This window comes from Bipolaris maydis, assembly GCF_028858645.1.
Source record: "Bipolaris maydis strain C4 unplaced genomic scaffold PSV08scaffold_1, whole genome shotgun sequence".
NCBI classification, from domain to species: Eukaryota; Fungi; Ascomycota; class Dothideomycetes; order Pleosporales; family Pleosporaceae; genus Bipolaris; species Bipolaris maydis.
In genome coordinates this window covers 1503899-1523835 of record NW_027093857.1, presented here as the reverse complement: position 1 = coordinate 1523835, position 19937 = coordinate 1503899, and the positions used below count along the sequence as shown (strand labels likewise).

The window sequence follows — 19937 nt, the reverse complement described above, 5'->3', positions numbered from 1 at the left end:
CCGATGCCATCTTGACGTGTTTGTACATCATCGGACTTGTGTTGACTGATGCAATTGTTACAATGACCAGCTTGCATTCTGATTAGAATAATTATGTATTCTCGTAGCCATCATGATGATGTGTAAACCATTACCCCGTGAACCCATCTCCTGAAGACCATAACCCCATAACGCGCTTGCTCGGAACAAAACCCATTTGGATTAGAAAAAAGTATACCACAAAACCATGATTTCGAACTTGACCCATACTAGAATAGCCATTTTGTCGAAAGTGCAAATCAGTCGTCTGCTAGAATAGAAAGTGTTTAGGAAAATGCCATGGCATGGAGGTCGAAGACATCATTCCTCCAACCGCCTTCGTCCCAATCATCGATGCGCTCTGGTGCACGACGACCCTCTTCCTCCCACAGCTTGGCCACGCTGCCTGGTGCATACTTGCCAGCGAAGACACCCTTCTTCGGTGCGTCAACACCAACCCTCGTATAAAGGTCGGGGTCATCAGCCGGTGTGAGACGTGTGATGACGGCCTTGACAAACGTCTTCAGGTCATCTGGATCAGAGATCCTCGTCGCTCGAAGCCTCTCGCGTGCAAAGATGAGCTCACGGTTGGCGGCATGGATAGCATCAGCAATACCTTGGGCCATCTGCCTCTCCATGACCTTGCGGACAACGGGGCGCAGCAGCGGCTTGAGGAGCCAGCCAAATAGGCTGAACTTGGACTTGCGCAGCGTGTACGAAAGCTTGTGGATGTGGACACGGACGGCCTTGAGCGTGAGAATTTGCTCCAACTTCTCTTTTCCGACTTCGACATCCAAATGAATATCGATACCTCGCTCGTCGAGTTGGAACGAAGCAATACCTTCATCTGCAAGGCGAAGAAGGCCAGAGTGTGCGCGGAGAAGGAAACCGACCTCATCTGCTCGGAACGAAAGACCATCAATCTTGATGGTAAACTTGGAAGTAGCCTTGGACGCAACACGGAAGCGGGCCTTGCGAAGTTCGAAATCGTTGTAGGTTTCTACTCGGAAGCGGAACGGGAGGAACGATGTGTGGTTCACAGTCTTGCCAGGTTCGATAATCAAGTTCTCCAGGAGCATATCGATTTCGGGTGTGGATACTTCCAGACGAGGAATGGGGATGTACTGAATAGCCTGGATGGCAAGAGGGACGAAAACATTGATTGCATCTTGAACGAGCTCGCCGTTGATGTTGCTGTGTAAGGGGGATAGTATGTTCCAGATTTTCATCGTCGTGTTGATCATTTTCGCAATGTCCTGGTCCTGGGTGACAGCCATGAAGGTGCTCTGGGCTTGTACGAAAAACGCGTCTACGTCCTGGCGAAGCGATGATTCCGATCCAACACCATTGGCCTTCTTTCGAAGCTCTTGGAACTTTTCGTCGACGTGGTCAAAGAAGTCGGGGTCTGTGAGAAGTTTCTGCAGCGAGTTTCCAATGTCGATCAGCAAATCCTCAAATTCAGGATCTTTGCGCGAGTGCTCCAAAACCTTATGGAATACATCCTCGAGCTTTTTCCACTCTTCTTTGTCACCAAAAGAGCTCAGGAAGGTCCAGAAGTTCTTAACAGCCCTCTCCATCTCTCGGTTTGGCTCGACGTCAGCTTCGAGAGTACCCATAGCATCTTCTACGGTCCGAGAGTATGCCATTGCATACCGCTTCAATAGCGTTGCGAGCACTGAAACCGAGTCGTTGTAATCCCTCTTTTGCCTCAGGTTTGTGATTGTCTTCTTCAGGCGGTACAAGAGTGATTCACCCTCATCACCCTGAAGCTTCTCGGCCAAGCTTACGTCTGCCCTCTTAGCAACCTTGGCAACGCCATTGCCAATGACTTGGGCGACCTCAGCAAGCTGATCATTCATCTCTTCAGTGGAGTGTGCGAGAGCCTCATCCGCACCGGGTTCCTTGAGTGCCTTTTGTTCTTTTGGTGAAGGCTCGATCTTCTTGGCTGCCTTCTTGGATACGTTTGACAGTGTGAAAGCAGTATCTCTGAACACTTCCCGGCCGACAGTGTTCAGGTCAGCGAGGAAGATGCGAAAGTCGGAATTGGTTAGGAGCAAGGACCCGACAGTCTGCAGACTGTGATAGGCTGCTGATATGTTAGCTCCACCCCATGAGACAAAGGATAAGTACTGACCTGCAGTAGCATCGGCCTTTGCTTTTGACCTGGTCGCCCTTCGTGCAATATCTTCCACATCTACGGATACCCTGGACTTGGAAAGATACCAGAGGAAATCTTGGATTTGGTCCTTGCTGTTCTTGTGGTTCAGAGTGTCAATGAATTGGTGTAGCCATTGCTTGGTAAACTTGACCAGGAGACGGCCAGAGTCGCTCAGGTCGGGGTTTTCTGGGTTCAGGATGTCTGCAGATAGCAAGCTCCGGAGGTTGATGACAAGTTGTTCATTAGATGGCATGAAACCCATGGAAAGTGCACGTATCATCTGATACGAGTGTAACTTCTGGTGCACCTCTCTCTGCAGTGCTGTGTCATCGCGGTACTGACATGTGAGATTAGCGCGTACGACTTGGATCGACGAGACGTGTGTATACATACCTGAGGCAACAGCGGACGCTGATCCTCGTCGCGTTTGCGTCTCCCGAAGCACGATGAGAGTGCCATGGCGATGATTGCGGCTGGAGCTTGTCTCGGAGAAACGCAGCTGGGGTGGAATGGCTGTAAACAGCTCTTTTAAGGCTCGATCAAAGCGCGTAGGTCAGGATGACGAGAGGGAGCTAGCGACGTCATGCCGTTCGTCGATCCCGCGGCTCCACATGCGCCAAGGCTGGTGCTCCCATTCCTGGTCTTGCGGAGTGGAAGTGCATATCAACATACATACTATATGCCAGGTCTCATGTGCATGTATATGTTAATACACGTGTACGTATAAGCACATCACTCATCTTGGAGGTCGCCTAGAACAGTTCTTGAAAGCATCTACTGAGTCGACGCAAAACTGTCACAGCATGCAGCTGCATCCGATATGTGCACATGTAGAATTGAGGCTTCGAGTGCCGGCACGATCAAGACCAAGACAAGATTATTTGTTGAGCGTCTATGACGAGCACAAGGGCGATACACCAAGGCTACAGCTGAAAGCAGGGTTTGGCCAGAGCAGCTAGTGCAAGTAGTTGAGCTTGCACTTGCCAGAAATCCAGATCTCGCAAGTCCGCACAGCCACCACAGCCACAGGCAGCTTCCCCGCACCACTTGCACTGTCGCGTGCTACTAGCACGCAATGGCCATGGGCCTGCCGAGAGAGCATGGGCCCGCTGGATGCTTTTCCATCGGGGAATTCTAGACGTTCCAGCGCATCGTGCATTACTCCATCTGTAGGTGGCATTGTGCCAAAGCGACGGGCTTTCTCAGGCATGGAGGCGGTGTTCAGGCCGCTGGGGCGACTTTGCATTCTTGTCGGGGAAGCGGCCCACTGTAGAAGAAGAAGGGCCCTGGAAGAACCCTTACTGCATTCTTGTAGCCATGCGTCAGGTAAGGGCATTCTAGATCGGATTAGGCCTGACTCGCTTACCGGGGTTGTCAAGAGACGGTGAGACTTGACAGTTGCATGGCGGTTACAGTTCTGCTGCACGCCCAAGGCATTAGACAAGAGGCCGAGAAGCGTGTAAGAGGGCTCTGGGTTTGATTCGCAAGCTGCGTGTAGCGCTGACATGATTTTGCGAGAACGCTCACCGAGAAACTCCGTAACCTCCCGTGGCGCTGTCAAGTTGTGGAGTCGTGTGCCCCATTTCTCGGAAGAGAACGAACTGGACACGTGCCCGAGGCGGCTAACTTTACCTGCTTTACCCAAGGAGGCCATCAAGCTTTCCCCACAACTGCGGACGATCCACCCCGGCCGCATATGCAGCTGTCGAATGTTTGTCCGAGACAGCGCCTTTTTGGTAGGTTCACGCACAAGAAATGAGCGGCCGCTGCAATTGAGACATGACATGTACCTGGACGGTATGAAGGGCGTGGGCCGGGTCGGACTTGGGGCGCCATTCAGCAGCTGCCTTATTTTTTGGTTGCGTTATTTTTGTTACAGATTTGGAGCGCAGATTGCGATCGCGCCGGCTTCCCCTGACACCACCCGTCCGCCTAAATTGGGGGAAGGGCAAAGGGACAGGGGCAATGTGAGTTGAGCGTTAAGAAGAAAAAATTGCTCCCGCGGGTAGTGGTACTGGCACTGGGAAGAGGCACACCGCCTTGGGCGACTAGCAAGCCGTCGGATCGGTGTATAGATGGATGGAGCCGAATGCGGATCCGCCAGAGGATTGGTAGAGCAGATACGGTGTGTGGTGGTATGGCTAAAGTCCGGAAGCCGCACTATTAGGATGGGCAACGTCAAGACTGTTCCGGGTTGTTGGTGCGTGGCAAAGAGGCGTGAGACAAATCCCGTAAGACGAAGCCGATTAATAATAGACACCGTGTTGCGGATCAAAACCACGCATGGACACGGACATGTTGGTGAAAATGCCTCGATATGCCTGACTGTATGTGTGTGTATGTGGGTGTGTGGCTCGATACGAGCTGAAGCAGACGGAGCCCGAGGGGACGGAAGTATGTACGGCGGGAAGCACACAGTCGAGTCGACAAGCCCGACAGAAGCAAATGGGCGCCGTGTAAGTATGCGGATTGGAGCCCATCGGTGGGTAATGCGGCGTTCGCTGCAAGGCCGGCCAGAGGCGTGCGTTCCGAATGCTCCCGACAATATGCACGTCTGCCCCATGATCCCTGCTACCCGGCCGCTGTGGCTGTGGCACGTCGAAAAAATTATGGGCGTGCCTGTCTGTGTCGGCGGTTTCAGGTAGTCGGGGTGCAGGCAGCAAGAAGATAGAGTTGTCGTCTGCAGTCTTCGTGACAAGACGCGTTGCAAGCCGTCTGATGCATCTGGGCGTATGGCTGCTGGACGGGCACGACGCCGGCGTTCATCATGGCGGGAGCAAGGGTGGCCAGGTTGGGGATGGGGAAAATGCGACTGGCGTGATGGTTACAGGCTGACCAACCCAACGGGCTGGTCTATGCTTCCCCTACACGCACACACACCTTGACGGCGAGAACGGATCTCCTCACACTGTCTCTTGCGGAACCCAGACCCCTCCCGATAGGCTATTCGCTATGTAGCCCCAATCCTCCGCACGCCCCAGGTGGCCTATTTCCCTGACATCTTTTTTCAATTGCCGACGGAAGTTTCATCCCATCTCAATGCACCGATTCAGGTCGCTTATAAAAGTGACGGCTCCCGCTCAAGCCTTCCGCTCTTCAATCCCTAAACCCTCCCCTCGATACATGGCTACAGTTGCCACTCACAATATGCCTTCTGCCACTCGCCCCAGCTACGCCCGCAAGTTGACCACAACTTCGGGCGACTATGACATGTCATACACCCCAGACGTCCGCCGCAGTCTCGGCACCTACGGCCTCACCCCTCCAGCCGTCGAGAGCTACGATGTCCAGACCGACCGATGTGAGTTGGACCATTGTACCCTCTAGACTGCAATTGCTGATTTGCCCATAGGCCTTCGCCTCCTCGCCATGAAGCCCACTCCCCTCGAGAAATTCCAGTATCTTGTCCACCTCCGAGCCACCAACGTCCACCTCTTCTACCGACTCCTAGGCGAGAACATCAAGGTGAGCAAATACAACCCATGGATTGTCTAGAGTCACAACTGACACATACCCAGGAATTAACTCCTCTCATCTACACCCCGACCGTCGGCGAGGCCTGCCTACGATGGCACGAGATCTGGACCCAACCCGAGGGCATGTACCTCTCATGGAGCGACCGCGGCAACCTCCGCAAGATCCTCGACAACTGGCCACACGAGGTCGACATCACTGTGCTCACTGATGGTTCTCGTATCCTCGGTCTTGGTGACCTTGGTGTCAACGGCATGGGCATTCCCGTCGGCAAACTCGCTCTCTACACGGCTTGCGCTGGTATCAAGCCCGACAGCACTCTCCCCCTCACTCTCGATCTAGGAACCAACAACAAGGCCCTCCGTGACGACCCTCTATACATGGGTTCCAGGATGCCCAAGGTTACCCCCGAGCAAGAAAAGGAATTCCTCGACGAGCTCATGGTCGCCCTCACCGACCGATGGCCCAGGTACGTAGTAATCTTTTTCTGACTCATCTGCCAAAATACTAACAATATCACAGCATTGTCATTCAATTTGAAGATTTCAAGAATCCCTTCCCCGCCCTAGAACGCTACCAGAACCAATACTCTATGTTCAACGATGATGTCCAGGGTACTGGTGCCGTCATTGTTGGTGGCTTCATCAACGCCGTCAGGGCCTCTGGTGTCCCAGCAAAGGACCACAGGGCTATCTTCTTGGGCGCCGGAAGTGCCGGTGTCGGTGTCGCCAAGCAGATTGTTGAGTACTTCATTAAGGAGGGTTTGACAGAAGAGGAGGCTCGCCGCAAGTTCTGGTTCGTTGACTCAAACGGACTTGTCACCCTTGACCGCGGCGACAAGCTCGCTGACCACAAGGTCTACTTTGCTCGTGACGACAACAGCGGCCGTCAATACCAGTCGCTCAGCCGCCTCATTGACTACGTACAGCCCACCATTCTCATGGGTCTGTCAACTATTGGCGGTGCATTCAACAAGGACATTCTCGAGAAGATGGCCTCGCTGAACAACCGCCCCATCATCTTCCCCCTCTCCAACCCTTCGAGCAAGTCTGAGTGCACATTCGAGGAGGCTGTCCTTGCGACTGAGGGTCGCTGTCTCTTCGCATCCGGCTCTCCTTTCCCATCAATGGAGTACGATGGCAAGCTGCTCACCCCCGGCCAGGGCAACAACATGTATGTGTTCCCAGGTATCGGACTTGGTGCCATTCTTTCCAAGGCTGTTTCTATTACACAAGACATGATCTACGCTTCCGCCGAGTACCTCTCTACCTCGTTGAACAGGCAAGAGGTTGCCGATGGCTGGTTGTACCCTGACATTCGCCGTATCCGCGAAGTCTCTGTCGTTGTCACCCGCGGTGTCATCCGCGCTGCTCAAAAGAACGGTGTTGACCGTACCGTTGAGTTACGCGACATGAGCGACGAGCAGCTCGACGACTTCATCAAGAAGAGCATGTACGACCCACACACGGAGAACCAATACTTTGACCGCAAGATGTCACAACTCGTCTCAAGCGAGAAGCTCAACGGCACACACGTTGGCGTGACCGAGGTCACCAACGGTATGGCTCACTTGTAGTCTTCCTCGTCTTCTTTCGACACATTTCTGGCGCCAACATTTTTAATCGCTGAATATGTTATCTTTTTTTTCCTTGTTTCGGTCGACACTTTATTTGGGCACAAGGGAAATTGGGACACTAAGTTTTCCTCCTTTTCTTTAGGCGAGGGACTAGAATGGTTTCGATACCCTACTATTTTCATGGCTTCCTATCTCTCACAGGACACGTGTAGTACATGTAGATATTTCTCTACTCGGTGTAGCCGGGCACACCGAAAAAAGGGCAAGAATTCAATAAGTTTAGAGTTTATATCTGTTGACTTTTTATGAACTATGCCTTGAATGTGGGGGATGCTCCGTATGTGATGCACTGTCGTTGAATAATGACATTCTGCTCAGACTTGCTACCACACCTGTCCCCCATCTCAAGGAGAAAGTTATATTACGTACACGATACCCTCCGCGATGCCCCTTCACAACACCCTCCGATTCTCATGTATTTTCTTTTTTTTTCCTTTTCTCATCAGCTAAACCCATCTCATCGCCATTCCCACTACCAGACCATTCACCATGGCAATCCAGAAAAAAACCCATACTTAACTCCTCCCACCCATGCCCTTAACACGGCAGCAAGCCACCTTTCCTACTACTACTGCTACTACTTCCCACCCACGTAACACCACTAGCGGGAAGGCCCGCAAACACCCCCCGGACCCATGTCCCACCGCCTATGCCGGCCTGGCCTCGCCGGTGTATCTGCGGGACGGGGCCGGGAGCGTGGGCGCGGGAGGAAAGGGCGCACTGGTGCCTTTTGCCCCACGCCTTGTTGCAGAAAGGAGGCTTTGCCTATTTAGGGGGTTTGGTAGTTGTACGGGAAGGGAGGGAGGGGAGTGTTGGGGGGGGGGGGGGGGGGGGGAGCATCAATTTTTTTAGTTGTATTTCTACAGTGGGAGTGTTCTCGTGCTGGGAAGTACTGATGAGCGTATTGATATTATCTCTTGCATGTGTTGATCCTGGCATGATGGCTGGTTTTTGTATAGACGGTTGTGGGATGCCGAGTCAGTGGGTTTAACATGAAGAGCCAGTGTTTGAAACTGTTGGCAAACGGACATCACTCTCACCATGTAATTAGTGCAACAGACATTTTAGCCTCACAGTTCCGTCTCTCACTTTTCACGTAGAATTCTAATTGTATCTCACCTTCATCGACAATTGGCCTTGTCTACTTAAACTCAACATCGAGGCTTCCACTACACTGCACCTACACACACACACACACACACACATTCTATCTGGCCACGAACTACCCACACCCAACTCTTCCAGTACATTTACCATCACCATGGACGAAGCTAGCAATCCCAAAGGATGGACCGATCGTGAGATCGTAAGTGGAAACACTTTGGCAAAGAGCAACACTGACTCCAACCAGCTCTCCAGCCTCTTGTATCTCATCCAAAAGGACAACATCACTCTTGACTGGGATGTACGTAACCAAAATCAGAAACAAAGAACGCGCGGGAAACCAAAACTAACGCATGGCAGGGTGGTCTCTACGCTGCTGGTCGCACTGCCAGCGGCTTCAAGCAGAAGACCAACAAGCTCATCAGGGCGTTTAGGCCAGAGTGGGATGCCATGACGTCCGGTGCACCAGCCCCTCAGGCCACTCCCAAGAAGTCACCTGCTACTCCTCGCAAGCGCAAATCCAAGGTCGACCAGGAGGACAGCGAGGATGTTCCGAGTGTCAAGAAGCCGCGAGGCAGGCCGAGGAAGAAGGCTGCTACACCCAAGAGTGAGGATGACGAGGTGGACTTGGACGTCAAGACTGAGCCAAAGGAGGAGACGGAGGAGCAGATTTATGACATTGATGCGGACGTTTGAAGCATCCGGCTATCGTACAAAGGGAATGAGCAGCATGCACACGTACTGTGTGAGAAGAGGCGAGCAGGTTACACCACAGTTATTCAAAAAGAAATTTACACCGAAACTCTGCGTGCTTCTTAGGTTGATTCTGAATGATGAGCTAGTAGCAAACGCAGAGCGATCAATCCTCCGAACCAGCACCAACCTGGCGTAACGCACATACATCGAAACTCACCTTCACTGCATGACTTCACTACTAGCATCCTCACTCACCTCACACGAGATAGGCTCTCTTTCACTTACACATATACACTCAACGTCCCCTAAACATCTTCTTTTTTTCTCCAACCACACAACCTCAACCAGCCATCCACACCAAACCCCAACAAAACGACTACATCCAACCCAAAATGTCCACTGACACGACCGCAAAAGGCTGGACCGATCGCCAACGCGTACGCCCTCCCCCATCTGACAAAACTCATGATAAGACTAACCAATACAGCTTGCCTACTACTTCTCGCTAGTCGAGCACTCCAACGTAAAACTAGATTTCACCGTTCGTCATCCCCCCTTCCCTCCCTCGTCATCCCCCGCTTACCAAAAACAAAAACAGAACGCACCCCGTCCCGAGGGCAAATCCGTAGGCGCATGCCGCATCATGGTCGACCGGCTCAAGGGCACGTTGAAAGAGGAGTTGGCTGCACTACGCGGTAGCGACGCTAGTGCAGGTGATACTACGCCTAAGAAGGCGGTTACGACGCCGAGGAAGCGGAAGGCAAAGGCGGAGGTGGAAGGGGAGGATATCACACCAGTGAAGCGGGAGAGGAAGAAGAAAGTCGAGGATGAAATGGGAGAAGAGGAGAAGGTGGTGGTTGGTAACAACATGGGCAAGGAGGAGCATCTTGAGGATGTCGTCTGACATGGTGCTACTACGTACTAGTAGCTTTTCCAGCCTCTTCATCCAAATTTTCCCAAGGTTTGGGCCTCACAGGGTTTTGTACTTGTTTAAGATGGGACAAAGGGAGGAAGTCTATATACCCTGTAAGGAGGAAAACAGAGAGAGAAGCGTGCAACAAAGAAAATGAAGCTTGCATGTGCGTAGGCACTTAACAGGGCAGCAAGGCGTCTTAATCGGTGGACGAGCATCCGTACGACCCTCACCTTAGAGGTACGCCCCCCCCTTACGAATAGGCAGTACTAGGCACGCATGTAAGCCCTGGGCACTGCCCGTCTCTATACTCCGCGGGAGATTTTTAATCATAGACGTTGAACTTACCAGTCAATCAATCATTCGTCCATTCAGAGTCTATCCAAGGGCCGTGCAGAGTTTCGGTACTACGAAGTTAATTAGGTAAGTATACGGACCTCTTCACTTAGTCGCAAGAGCATCATTCAATAGTCCTTATTTTGGCTGGTACGGGCTCTCTGAAGTGGCTAGATACAGTAATTATTTTTCTCTCTAAAATTTGTGCAGTAGATAGACAAGGAGAAGATGTTAAGAAAGCTTCTTTGGCATAAAAATTCCTTACTGTGATCGGTGCTTCGAAAAGAACTTGGTTCTAATTCTGGATAAGTCTTCGAAATGTAGGATCTGTAATTCTGTTTTTTTTTAGGGAGGGGGTAGCAAGAACATTTTGAACAGCACTTCGTAGCATCACGGAACAACGAAGAAAACTCTCGTTCATAAAGATTCAACATGAAAGTCGTGATAAATCTAATCTCTCATACTATCGTTGACAAGGAAAAGCTAGAAATTTTTAAAAAAAAACTCAACTGGGTATCAAAAACTGTTCTCTCGCACTTCATCCTGGACCCCCTTGTTCCAGTTATGAACCGTCATCATCATTCTCTTCATGGCCAAGTGTGACAGCACGGGTGTCATTTCCAAAGTCCAGACGTATTCCAAAAAGACAAGACAACTTTCCATTTACCGCGTATAATCCGGCTTTGTCGCTTTGTTGACAATCGGAGGCGGTCCATCCGTATCCGGATATGGCAAAGGTGCACCAGGTGGAGGTCTCGAAAACGACGAACCGGGAGGTGGCGACATGGGCGACATGGGCAACACACCTGAAAGAGGTGGAGGGGGTCTTCCGTCTTGTAGAGGTGTCTTGGGAGGTCTGGGTGGTGCGTTCGACATGCGATCATCCCAGCTGATTGCCGAGCTGACCATTGATACCGGGCGTCCAGCTGAGAACTGTTCATGTGAGCGGCGGCCAGGGGAAACAAGCTCGCCAGAATGTCGATGCATCAGGTCATGATAATTCTCCGAGACTGGTGATGGCGGGTGTTCATCAGAGTTTACCACCAGGTACTTGTCGTTTTCTGATGGCCGACGTTGGTCTGCTGGTGGAGGCCGGAAGGCTGGGTGTATGTTTGCGTAATACTCGGGTGAGAGTTCCTCAGCTGGGAGTTCGACGGCCATGGGCGCTGGATCTGGGACACTGGGAAGAGGCTTGTTCGGTGCTTGTGCAACAGGCGAGTATGGTGATTCTCCTTTGGCCGCGCGCTCCCATCGTATTTTGGCGAAGTGGATACGTGCAATCTTTGCAGCTGCGTCCAACGTCATACCTTGTACAATCTGGTCCGCCAGGTACATGCGCGTGTTTGTGCTGATATCGGCCAAGGCGTTCCATTCGTTCATGCCAAACTCGCCCACACCGACGTTTACGTTGAGGCGGTAGTAGTTCTCCTGGTTAACATGTCGTTTTGCAAGGTGGTCCTTCATCTCCTTGTGCGTCTTCTCACATCCTTCGATCTTGGATATCAGTCTCCGTCTGGCCTCGGCAAAGTCTCCCATGCCGCCAGAAACGAATCCTTCCCACCATAAGTGTTGCTGCGCATTTGTACCCTCGGGTCGTTTTCCAGTACCAATGCTGATGAAGACACCAACTTCACGCCCTGGCCATTCGTTGCAAACGGCTTCATCCAGAGCCATAGGTGCTGGGTTATATTTGCCAGAGCCTTCGTCGAGGAAGACTGATTGACCAATTTGGATGGGCTTGAAGGCCAAGGCAGTTGCAGAGGTTGCTCGACCGGCTTGCCATATCGTCGCGTTGGGTTCGATAGCGGGTTCTTTGCGCGAGTCGTAGGAGCGAAGAAGGATCTGGCCGCCGCTGGACTTCCTGGTACCTTTGTAGACGGCCGTGACAGCGCTGCAGATTGTTAGTGAACTTGGTTTTTGTAAAAAAGAACAGAAAGTGTACTTACGTCTTGGTGCGCTCTTCGCGATTGTCGTAGAGCAAAGCGTGCGGGTTCCCCCACTTCATGGCAGCGATGCGCATGTTGACGGGCGACGTGCCAATCTGACTGTAGTTGCTGGCATTACTAGCACTCCTGTGCATACGGCCCGACGTGGCGCTCCCTGGTGTCATAGGCAGTGAATCTCGTCCTTCGTGACTGTCGTTGCCTTCGTCATCGTAGATGGTGTGTTCGCGCACACACTGCATGATGGCTTCTTCTAGCTTCGAGGCCTTGAATAGTGTTGACCGGTACGGTATGCCCGCAAATGTCTTGTCCGTTTCAAAGACTCTTCTCGTCATGCGCACGTAAACGTCTTTGCACGTCTCCACGTCCATCCTTAGCCGCCCAAGCATTATAGCAATCAAACCGCCGGTGCCTGTCCCCACAATGAGGTCGAAGTGTTCGCATGGCTTTGGTACTTCGTGTCTTTTGGGTGCCCGGCCGTGTATTTCGACAAATGTTCGATGCATCAATTCCTGGAGGATAATAAGCATGGAGTACCCCCGCACGCCTCCACCATCTGTCAAACATGTTAGCAACCCCGCTTCATACTGAACCCGCGCTTCGACCACGTACCGAGAGACAAGATGCGCAACGGCGGTCCCTTTGTTGTATCCTTTCTGCGAATCCCATTGCTTGCCATGTTGGGCACGGTAACCGAGGTAGTTGGCAAAAGCATGGAGTAACTGGCACCAGCAAAGTGGTTGCCTGGAGAAGACGAGGGCAGCTCTCCTATAGGCGGAGGCTGAGAATAAGGCTGGTGGATAGTCGGATCTGCCGGGTTGAGGGTTGGCGTTATATCAGGCAGCGCAGCGGGCCAACTGGCGGAGCTGATTGTGTGATACGGAGGCTGAGCAGAGTCCAAGCCTAGGCGCGCGCGCTGAAGGCGCTCAAAGACGGTGAGGGTAATGTGGCTGCAACCGGCGAGGGCAGGCGACGTAGGAACTAGTCACAGGAGAGACAGTGAGTATGTAGGGGTTCACGTGGATTTACTTGAAAGATTCTTGAGCTTTCTTCGCCCTGGGACAGCAGCCAGTTGGTACCAGCACCGTCATTCGTCATTCGCCAAGCATAGCTCCAACCGAACTGCACCGCCACCTCGAAACCTGGCACATCCCGGCCTCGCGCTGCTGCCAGAGCCCAAGATCTTCCGCCTCTACCGGTTTTGCATCCAGAGATGTTTTGCCCTTGCAGCGGCAACGCGGTGACCCGCTTTGCCATCTGAACTCTCCCCTGTCACGACTGAGTGCGATTCCACGCCTGTCCAATCACTGTTGCCCGGTGATGACTCGGATGGTCACGCTTCCATCGCATCTCGCTCCCTCCGGCCGAATGAACATAGCGTGCGGATGTTGATCCAAGTTGAGCAAGCAGACCGTCCTGCCGTGTCGCTTGTGTTTGCACTACTCGCCAGTCACTACGCCCGTGTTAAAAACTATATACCCAACCCGCACAGACCAGCTACATGTGGGCCAAAGGGTGCGAGTAGCTCCATGCAAGAAACCCTGAATAGTAGCTCGAAAGGTTGTGTAGAAAGCCGGTACAGGAGGGTAACGTTCCAGGTACCATACGACCACCGAAAGCCTTATTGCTTTTATGACGCACGCACTGCACTTCACTCTGCGGGTTACATGTAAAAGACATAGTAGCCTTCACGATTTCACAATCTAGATGATGTGAATCAGTGCAAACATCGCACATGTGACGCCCCGGATTGCTCTTCTTCACAGCGAGTCTTGCTCATGTAAGGATGAATGAACCCTGAGTACACCGTCACTTTAAGCTTTCTTCGGTACCACGACCAGTCCTTTGCTCTCCTTTGTTCGCCACTGTATTGCTTTTGCGATATGATACAGCACCTCAAGAGTGGGCATAGGAACACCTGCATTCTTTCCCGCCTTAAGCGGCTCGCCTAATATGTTCTCGAACTCGATAAAGTTACCCTATCAATGTCAGCATTATTTGTTGTGCTTACACACGATAAGCTTGACCGCTCCAAAAACGTACTTTTTCTAGATCCTGCTGCATGCTTGGCTTCAAATAGCTTTCTAGCGGATCCATGTTGATTGTAGCCTCCACCACTTCGTCAGGCAACTCCACTCCGCATACCGCTTTAGCAGCCGTGACAATTTCTCGCATCGCTGGCCGGACAAGTCCATCCAGAGCACCATCAGCAAGACGTATGCGCCCGTCATCTAGGCCCGTAATAGCGCAGATTGGATTCAAGGCTGCATTGAAGACAAGCTTCTTCCAGCGATCATATAGGACATTGGGTGAGTATTGGCAGTCAGTCTTTCCTCCTTTGCCATATAACTCAACAAATTCTTCCGCCCTTCTCTCCGGAACAGCGGGGTTGATGTTCGAAGTGGGAAAGGCTCCGACAAGCAGTCTATCGGGTTCGTTGTGCACAATCACTCCTGGTGAAGGCTCCGCGCTACCAATCATAGAAATTCCAGAAAGAATCGGAACATTGCGATGAGGGCGGAGAAAAGGCTTCTCGATATTGAGACCGTTTTGGAGGAGAAGAAGCGTCGTCTTGCCGCTATCTTTGGGAAGTGCTGGTGTGACAAGCTCAACCGCTGTAGGTGAAGTATCGGGTACATTCTTGGTGCAGAGTACAACATAGTCATATGGCGGGATGTTCTCTTCGACAAGGTTGGGGACGGTGTTACGAACTCGCTACTGTTAGCCTCGACGCATGTGCTGCAGTGGGAGATGTGAATCGCTGCATACTAACGCTGGGCCGCCAACCGTTCAGTGTTCCATGATCGCAGCTATCGATTGTAAAGCCTTTTTCCTTGACAACGTTGTAGTTGGATCGCAGCACAACGGTAACTGTTGCAAGACCGCCAACTTCCAAATTTACAGCGGCAATAGTGCCGACAGCACCACCGCCAATAATGAGAACCGTCTTCTTGGAATCAGCCATTGTAGAATGCAGAATGGAGAGTTTCTTCGCCGTTAAGAAGTATTGTTCTATCAGCCGGTTGTACATGCCGTCAGCGAGAAAGGTGCGTCACGCTAGTGGGTTCGGAGGGGCAGCGACATAGGAATGTGACTCCCAAACGTCTCAACCACAGTCGAGTGTACTTGCTTGATTAGGCTATTATACGCGGCACACATGTTAGTCACGTCAATAGATTGATGCACAATGTTTTGCGGTCCCTTCAATCGAGCTCCATTTGATGCATATGTAGGTTACAGTCCGTAAATTCGTGGCTGGTGACCCTGTGTCGCCAAATCTTCCGCCTCACACGCCTTCATTCGTGTTATACTGATGGTTGATGCATTGCTTGAGTCGAAGGTAGAGCCGTCCATTCCATCCGCCCGAAGACTACGCCGAGAGCCCAGCAAAAGAGAGAGAAAGAAGGCGCACGCTTAGAAGACAAGAGCAGCACCCTTGGTCTTCTTGTCACCACCAAGCTCGAAGTGCTTGCATCGCTTAAGGGCAAGCTATTCCCAGGTTAGTAGCGGCATAGAGCATAGAGTGTTTAGAGAAACGTACCTGTGCCTTGGTCTTGCAAGCAGTGCACTCTAGACGGAGAACGACCTTCTTGGTGGTTTTCGCCCTCTGTGTATTGTCAGCGCCGATATCGCGTCATCTATTGCAGTCGATCGTACCTTGTGGAAGACGGGCTTGGTCTGACCTCCGTAACCGGATTGCTTGCGGTCATAACGACGCTTACCCTGTGCGAACAGAGAGGCCTTTCCTGCCTTGTATTCTACAACGTCTCAGCATGCGAAGGAAACATATGGGAGCGTTGATCACTAACGGGTGACCTTGTGCTGGGTGTGCTTCTTGCAGTCTTTGCCCTTGCAGTAGGTTCGGCGGGTCTTGGGAACGTTGACCTGAAAGACGGAAATCAGCATTTGTCTTATGACTTTCCGTATGCATATTATCTTTCTTGGATGACAGCTGAACATGCGACACGAGCGGGCGAGTATTATATGCGTGCATGACGAGTCGTAAATATGCGGCGGAGGCGACTCGGGAGAGCGGGCGAGAGAGTCAAAGGCGATGCAGTACCGGCGCCGCCCGACATGAGGGTATCTTTGGCTTGTAGCAACTGTTCCGCGATAGAGTACGACATGGACGCCATAAGTGCTCTGCACTGGGATTTGTCGCCTCTCCAACCCGCACCACCTGCGCCCGATTCTTTCCATTGACTTCCTTTAGCGCAGTGATGCTTTCTCCACCCCTCTAAAGAACCATATATTCCACATGCCGAGGCCATTTTTAGTATTCGATGTTGTTGTGTTATTCGCCGATCCGCAATTTTGCCATCGTCGTCGAAGATTCGTCGTGTTGCTCGCTCGTGTCATGGCTGTCGTATTGCGCAATCTCAAACAGAAAATGCTGCACTCACCATTTTGACGGATTTTTGCTCTGTGGTTAGTATGAGCGAAAAGGTTGGCGGTAGTGCTGGAGATGTTGATGCTGGGCGGCCGATATTACTAGCGTGTGTGGGCTTCGGCTAGGTTAGTAAGCCAAAACTCATGCGCCACGCATCAGCCACAGTCAAAAGCTCAGGGCGTCACGATCAATTTGCATTCGCAGTGTTGTTCAATATCCAGGCATGCAAGGATGAGGTCGAAGGTAAACAAAAAGTAGAATTCATCGTTGTGGTATCATGCGCAGCAAATCCAATGAAAATGTTTCCCCGTCCATCTTCTCTTGATTGTCATAACCAACTTATGAAGTCATTCTGAAGAACAAAAGAAATCCACAAATGCAATCCTAGTAGACAGGACGGCCCTCTTCCCATTTCTGAACATCCTTCACATCCTTCACATCTTTTGAAGCAGATGGCGGGCTGCTGCCCATACCAAGACTGAAGCGCCCGCTATCTCGGGCACCACTACTTCGACCATCCTCGAGTCGCCTCACAGGGCCGACCCACTCCCACATTCGAGCAACGTCACCATTGGCTGTTGTGCGGACACCCGCACGGACGTTGCTATTCTTCTCAACTTTCGCCTGGACTCTTTTCCACAGTTTCTGCCGCCGGGACGCATTGAACTCAGTGCGTAAGACGTCGTCCCGAAGCTGTGTCATGCTAATGCCCTTTTCTACACCGGGCGCTTGGTAGCTGAGTGCAGCTTGGTCTTGCAGTCTGTCGTAAGCGTCGCTGGCTAGCTGCTTTGCGCGGATTTCCATTGCTCGATTGCTTGTATATGAGTATTTTCCGTATAAGCCCGTAGCAATCACTAGGAAGAACATTACAATCTGGAGAAGATGTCGTTCAAAAGACTGTCGGAGGGATCTTCGGACGCTACAGGAGAGGGAGAGCTTTGCGAGAGAGGTTGATGCAAGACGTCGTTTGCCGGTTGTTCTGTATCCACGGAAGAGGAACTGATTAGTACAATTCCATGTCAGAAATGATGCACATATGGTTTGGGACCTGAAAGAAGAGTACTTACTCATCAGTAGTTTGCACTACCTCTTCACGCATCAGAAGCTCAGGAAAAGCCCTGTCAAATAAATCGCTAAACTCTTGATCCGTCAAGCTCTTGCTTTTTTGTGCAGCCATTTGCTCCTTTAGGTCAACTTCGCTGACCTCAGGGCTTTCTACGGGATGTCCTTCTGCGTCAGGCTCACCACATTCGTACTGTGCCTTGCGTTGGCGAAGGACCTCCACGGCCCTGTTGGCAATGCCGTTTACTTTACGAGTCTTCTCGCTATCCGGCTCGCATGTCGGTGGAAGAGGCACCAGGCCACCAAGTGACAGTGGATGGTCCTTCTTGATGAAATCGGGATCACATCGGACATTCAAGCCTCGATAGCACTGGGCATGTGGTGGGCAAGGCTCACACTGCGGGAGGATTTGATCGGCCCAGCTCGGTATCTCTACACCAGCAAGTGCAGTAGCCTCTCGCCCAATACCGCAGAAACCAACATTGATCTTCTCTTGTCGCCAAACGCCAGCAAAGGCCGCTGTAGCAGTAAGGAGGATAGTTCCTGCCATCGCTTTGATGGTACCAGTAGCCTTGTTTTTCTTCTGTCTTTTTCTTGGTGGGAGAATGTCCACCTCGCCGGCCTTTGCACGCTCACGCACCAGCTCGAGCTGCTCCTCAGGCGTAAACTCTTCCCCAGCGTCTGCGGTATCCTCCTCCTCCTCATGCTTTGTACGGGGATCGGCGACATCGAATGTTCCGCGTGTAGGCACCATGATACCATCGTCTATTTGTTCAGTCTTGGGTTGGACTGTTCGTCGGCGGTGCACATCACTCTTGCGCCTCTCATGCTGGCTATATCCTGTGGTTCGCCTTCGACGTTCGCGCGAAATAGTGTCTGGTATCGCGGGGGAGCTTCCACTCTGGAACGGGTTTTCTTGGGTAAAAGGGCTCGCCGCATCGTTACGGTGCCACGCTTCTGGTTCAGGTGATGGCTCTTTTGGGAGTGGGAGTGGAGCAGGTGTAGCGCTCTTGCGCGTGCGTCTAGCTGCAGGCCGCTCATCTACTTCAGGCTCCGCAGCCCTGCTATGCTTTGCAGGCACAGTGCGGGAAGGTGTTTTGGAACGTGGTGCAGGCGCATCTGCCTCCTCCGTCGTTGCGCGCCCCGTTCTTCGTAGTGTTCTTCGACCAGTCGCGGGTGCGGGAGCCACGAGTGTTTCGTCTTCGACATCGGTTGTATCCACTGTGCTGGCTGAGCTGGAAGGTACGTCTACGATGCCCCGCGTTGATCGCTTCGTCCGCGCATACGCCCGCTGAACTTGGGATTTTTGGGGCAGGACGACGTCGTTGAAGAGGCCTACGAGAATAGGCTTCTTTGCCGAAGATGGATAAGTGACGCCGTGGCGAAGGAGGATGCTGCGGAGTTCGGGCACCGTGATCTTGTTCGCATCCACACCATCTTCGTAATACCAGTACTCCCCGCGCGCATCCGCCATCTTGTCGTCAGGGTATGTGGGAAGTCTGGACACACAAAAATGTTTGTCTTGGCGTCTGATGATGTGTACGTGGAAAAAGGTGTAGGAGGGGACGGCCCAGGCGGATACTTTGGTACTGGATGTGAGCAGTAGGTGGAGCAAGGAAAGTCTGTTTCGCTTGTTTGTGATGTCACCAAGGCAACACGATGGTGTCCTGGTCCGTGCGCTCTCCTGGGCCTTCTCGTCTCTTGTGCCGTTGCTTTAAAACTTTAAAACCTTAAAACAAAGTCAAACGCGACAAAAGCTCCATGTCATCGTGTACAAGGATACTGCTAGTAGTTTCGAGTTTTTTTTGAACTGAGCGTTTTGTCGTGAGAGTCACTTGGTTGGCATGTTTCACAGCTCGCGACCATCTTTTGGACAAGCAGTATCCATACATGTTTGGTTGCAGCCTCATTGTTGACTTTCATCTTTGTTCAGTCTCAGCAATGGCTCACTTACCAGTGCTTTCGTCGAGGTACTTGCATGAGGCATTTACAAAGCAAGCTCGCAGTGAGATTTACCGCTCCAGACATTGTTGGTTCTTTCACATGATGAGATGGACACCCAGTGATGGCGGAGAAGCGCAAGTTGGTAGACTGTAGTTTCATCTGATGCAAGTCAGGATTCGCATTACAACTTGAAATTCCTAATGAAGAAGCAGGGCTTTTGTGGCTGTAGCGTGCGAAAGAGCAATACACCATCACGATGATGT

The 19937-nt window shown here is 51.9% G+C and overlaps 9 protein-coding genes across 9 annotated transcripts; 3 read left to right on the top strand and 6 right to left on the bottom strand.

The window, feature by feature from the left end:
• Positions 1 to 52: 52 nt before the first annotated feature.
• PSV08DRAFT_192872 (uncharacterized protein) lies at positions 53 to 2673 on the bottom strand. The gene is made up of 3 exons (XM_014222748.1): positions 2570 to 2673; positions 2153 to 2513; positions 53 to 2104 (listed from the first exon to the last, which is right to left on the bottom strand). Exons 1-3 carry the CDS (start codon positions 2633 to 2635, stop codon positions 306 to 308), a joined length of 2226 nt encoding a protein of 741 aa, XP_014078223.1. The 5' UTR covers positions 2636 to 2673; the 3' UTR covers positions 53 to 305.
• Positions 2674 to 3131: 458 nt separating this feature from the next.
• On the bottom strand, positions 3132 to 3830 carry PSV08DRAFT_242568 (uncharacterized protein; the record flags this gene model as incomplete). Its single annotated transcript, XM_014222747.2, has 1 exon — positions 3132 to 3830. The coding sequence occupies one exon, from the start codon at positions 3828 to 3830 to the stop codon at positions 3132 to 3134; it is 699 nt and encodes a 232-aa protein (XP_014078222.2).
• Positions 3831 to 5175: 1345 nt separating this feature from the next.
• On the top strand, positions 5176 to 7515 carry PSV08DRAFT_255939 (uncharacterized protein). Its single transcript, XM_014222746.2, has 4 exons — positions 5176 to 5477; positions 5529 to 5641; positions 5695 to 6119; positions 6173 to 7515. The coding sequence occupies exons 1-4, from the start codon at positions 5216 to 5218 to the stop codon at positions 7224 to 7226; spliced, it is 1854 nt and encodes a 617-aa protein (XP_014078221.2). The 5' UTR covers positions 5176 to 5215; the 3' UTR covers positions 7227 to 7515.
• Positions 7516 to 8547: 1032 nt separating this feature from the next.
• Positions 8548 to 9086, top strand: PSV08DRAFT_242566 (uncharacterized protein; the record flags this gene model as incomplete). Its single annotated transcript, XM_014222745.1, has 3 exons — positions 8548 to 8592; positions 8638 to 8691; positions 8751 to 9086. The coding sequence occupies 3 exons, from the start codon at positions 8548 to 8550 to the stop codon at positions 9084 to 9086; spliced, it is 435 nt and encodes a 144-aa protein (XP_014078220.1).
• Positions 9087 to 9478: 392 nt separating this feature from the next.
• PSV08DRAFT_242565 (uncharacterized protein) lies at positions 9479 to 9990 on the top strand (the record flags this gene model as incomplete). The annotated part of the gene is made up of 2 exons (XM_066092287.1): positions 9479 to 9523; positions 9574 to 9990. 2 exons carry the CDS (start codon positions 9479 to 9481, stop codon positions 9988 to 9990), a joined length of 462 nt encoding a protein of 153 aa, XP_065949955.1.
• A 770-nt stretch (positions 9991 to 10760) lies between these two features.
• PSV08DRAFT_192865 (acyl transferase/acyl hydrolase/lysophospholipase) lies at positions 10761 to 12979 on the bottom strand. The gene is made up of 3 exons (XM_014222743.1): positions 12891 to 12979; positions 12282 to 12834; positions 10761 to 12226 (listed from the first exon to the last, which is right to left on the bottom strand). Exons 1-3 carry the CDS (start codon positions 12955 to 12957, stop codon positions 10999 to 11001), a joined length of 1848 nt encoding a protein of 615 aa, XP_014078218.1. The 5' UTR covers positions 12958 to 12979; the 3' UTR covers positions 10761 to 10998.
• Positions 12980 to 13945: 966 nt separating this feature from the next.
• Positions 13946 to 15302, bottom strand: PSV08DRAFT_255926 (6-phosphogluconate dehydrogenase). The gene is made up of 3 exons (XM_014222742.2): positions 15048 to 15302; positions 14322 to 14989; positions 13946 to 14257 (listed from the first exon to the last, which is right to left on the bottom strand). The coding sequence occupies exons 1-3, from the start codon at positions 15241 to 15243 to the stop codon at positions 14093 to 14095; spliced, it is 1029 nt and encodes a 342-aa protein (XP_014078217.1). The 5' UTR covers positions 15244 to 15302; the 3' UTR covers positions 13946 to 14092.
• A 170-nt stretch (positions 15303 to 15472) lies between these two features.
• On the bottom strand, positions 15473 to 16699 carry PSV08DRAFT_255921 (60S ribosomal protein eL42). Its single transcript, XM_014222741.2, has 5 exons — positions 16682 to 16699; positions 16088 to 16163; positions 15936 to 16036; positions 15820 to 15885; positions 15473 to 15767 (listed from the first exon to the last, which is right to left on the bottom strand). The coding sequence occupies exons 1-5, from the start codon at positions 16682 to 16684 to the stop codon at positions 15693 to 15695; spliced, it is 321 nt and encodes a 106-aa protein (XP_014078216.2). The 5' UTR covers positions 16685 to 16699; the 3' UTR covers positions 15473 to 15692.
• Positions 16700 to 17032: 333 nt separating this feature from the next.
• PSV08DRAFT_1869 (Man1-Src1p-C-terminal domain-containing protein) lies at positions 17033 to 19318 on the bottom strand (the record flags this gene model as incomplete). The annotated part of the gene is made up of 2 exons (XM_014222740.2): positions 17033 to 17647; positions 17736 to 19318. Coding segments are annotated over 2 exons (2178 nt in total), but the record flags the coding sequence as incomplete, so codon positions are not given.
• Between the last annotated feature and the right edge of the window lie 619 nt (positions 19319 to 19937).

What these genes read in the sequence shown, in the direction of transcription:
- PSV08DRAFT_192865 (XM_014222743.1), bottom strand. Translation starts at nt 12,957, where the DNA reads ATGGCAAGCAATGGGATTCGCAGAAAGGATACAACAAAGGGACCGCCG. An exon ending in GTTGCGCATCTTGTCTCTCG is followed by an intron (nt 12,835 to 12,890) that starts GTACGTGGTCGA and finishes CATGTTTGACAG; the next exon opens with ATGGTGGAGGCGTGCGGGGG. An exon ending in CGCGAAGAGCGCACCAAGAC is followed by an intron (nt 12,227 to 12,281) that starts GTAAGTACACTT and finishes AACAATCTGCAG; the next exon opens with CGCTGTCACGGCCGTCTACA.
- PSV08DRAFT_255921 (XM_014222741.2), bottom strand. An exon ending in CACCCAGCACAAGGTCACCC is followed by an intron (nt 16,037 to 16,087) that starts GTTAGTGATCAA and finishes GAGACGTTGTAG; the next exon opens with AATACAAGGCAGGAAAGGCC. An exon ending in CTTGCAAGACCAAGGCACAG is followed by an intron (nt 15,768 to 15,819) that starts GTACGTTTCTCT and finishes ACCTGGGAATAG; the next exon opens with CTTGCCCTTAAGCGATGCAA.
- PSV08DRAFT_255939 (XM_014222746.2), top strand. Translation starts at nt 5,216, where the DNA reads ATGCACCGATTCAGGTCGCTTATAAAAGTGACGGCTCCCGCTCAAGCC. An exon ending in TCCTAGGCGAGAACATCAAG is followed by an intron (nt 5,642 to 5,694) that starts GTGAGCAAATAC and finishes ACACATACCCAG; the next exon opens with GAATTAACTCCTCTCATCTA. An exon ending in CTCACCGACCGATGGCCCAG is followed by an intron (nt 6,120 to 6,172) that starts GTACGTAGTAAT and finishes ACAATATCACAG; the next exon opens with CATTGTCATTCAATTTGAAG.
- PSV08DRAFT_255926 (XM_014222742.2), bottom strand. Translation starts at nt 15,243, where the DNA reads ATGGCTGATTCCAAGAAGACGGTTCTCATTATTGGCGGTGGTGCTGTC. An exon ending in CGGTTGGCGGCCCAGCGTTA is followed by an intron (nt 14,990 to 15,047) that starts GTATGCAGCGAT and finishes AACAGTAGCGAG; the next exon opens with TTCGTAACACCGTCCCCAAC. An exon ending in TGCAGCAGGATCTAGAAAAA is followed by an intron (nt 14,258 to 14,321) that starts GTACGTTTTTGG and finishes TGACATTGATAG; the next exon opens with GGTAACTTTATCGAGTTCGA.
- PSV08DRAFT_192872 (XM_014222748.1), bottom strand. Translation starts at nt 2,635, where the DNA reads ATGGCACTCTCATCGTGCTTCGGGAGACGCAAACGCGACGAGGATCAG. An exon ending in AGCGTCCGCTGTTGCCTCAG is followed by an intron (nt 2,514 to 2,569) that starts GTATGTATACAC and finishes CTCACATGTCAG; the next exon opens with TACCGCGATGACACAGCACT. An exon ending in AAAGGCCGATGCTACTGCAG is followed by an intron (nt 2,105 to 2,152) that starts GTCAGTACTTAT and finishes ACATATCAGCAG; the next exon opens with CCTATCACAGTCTGCAGACT.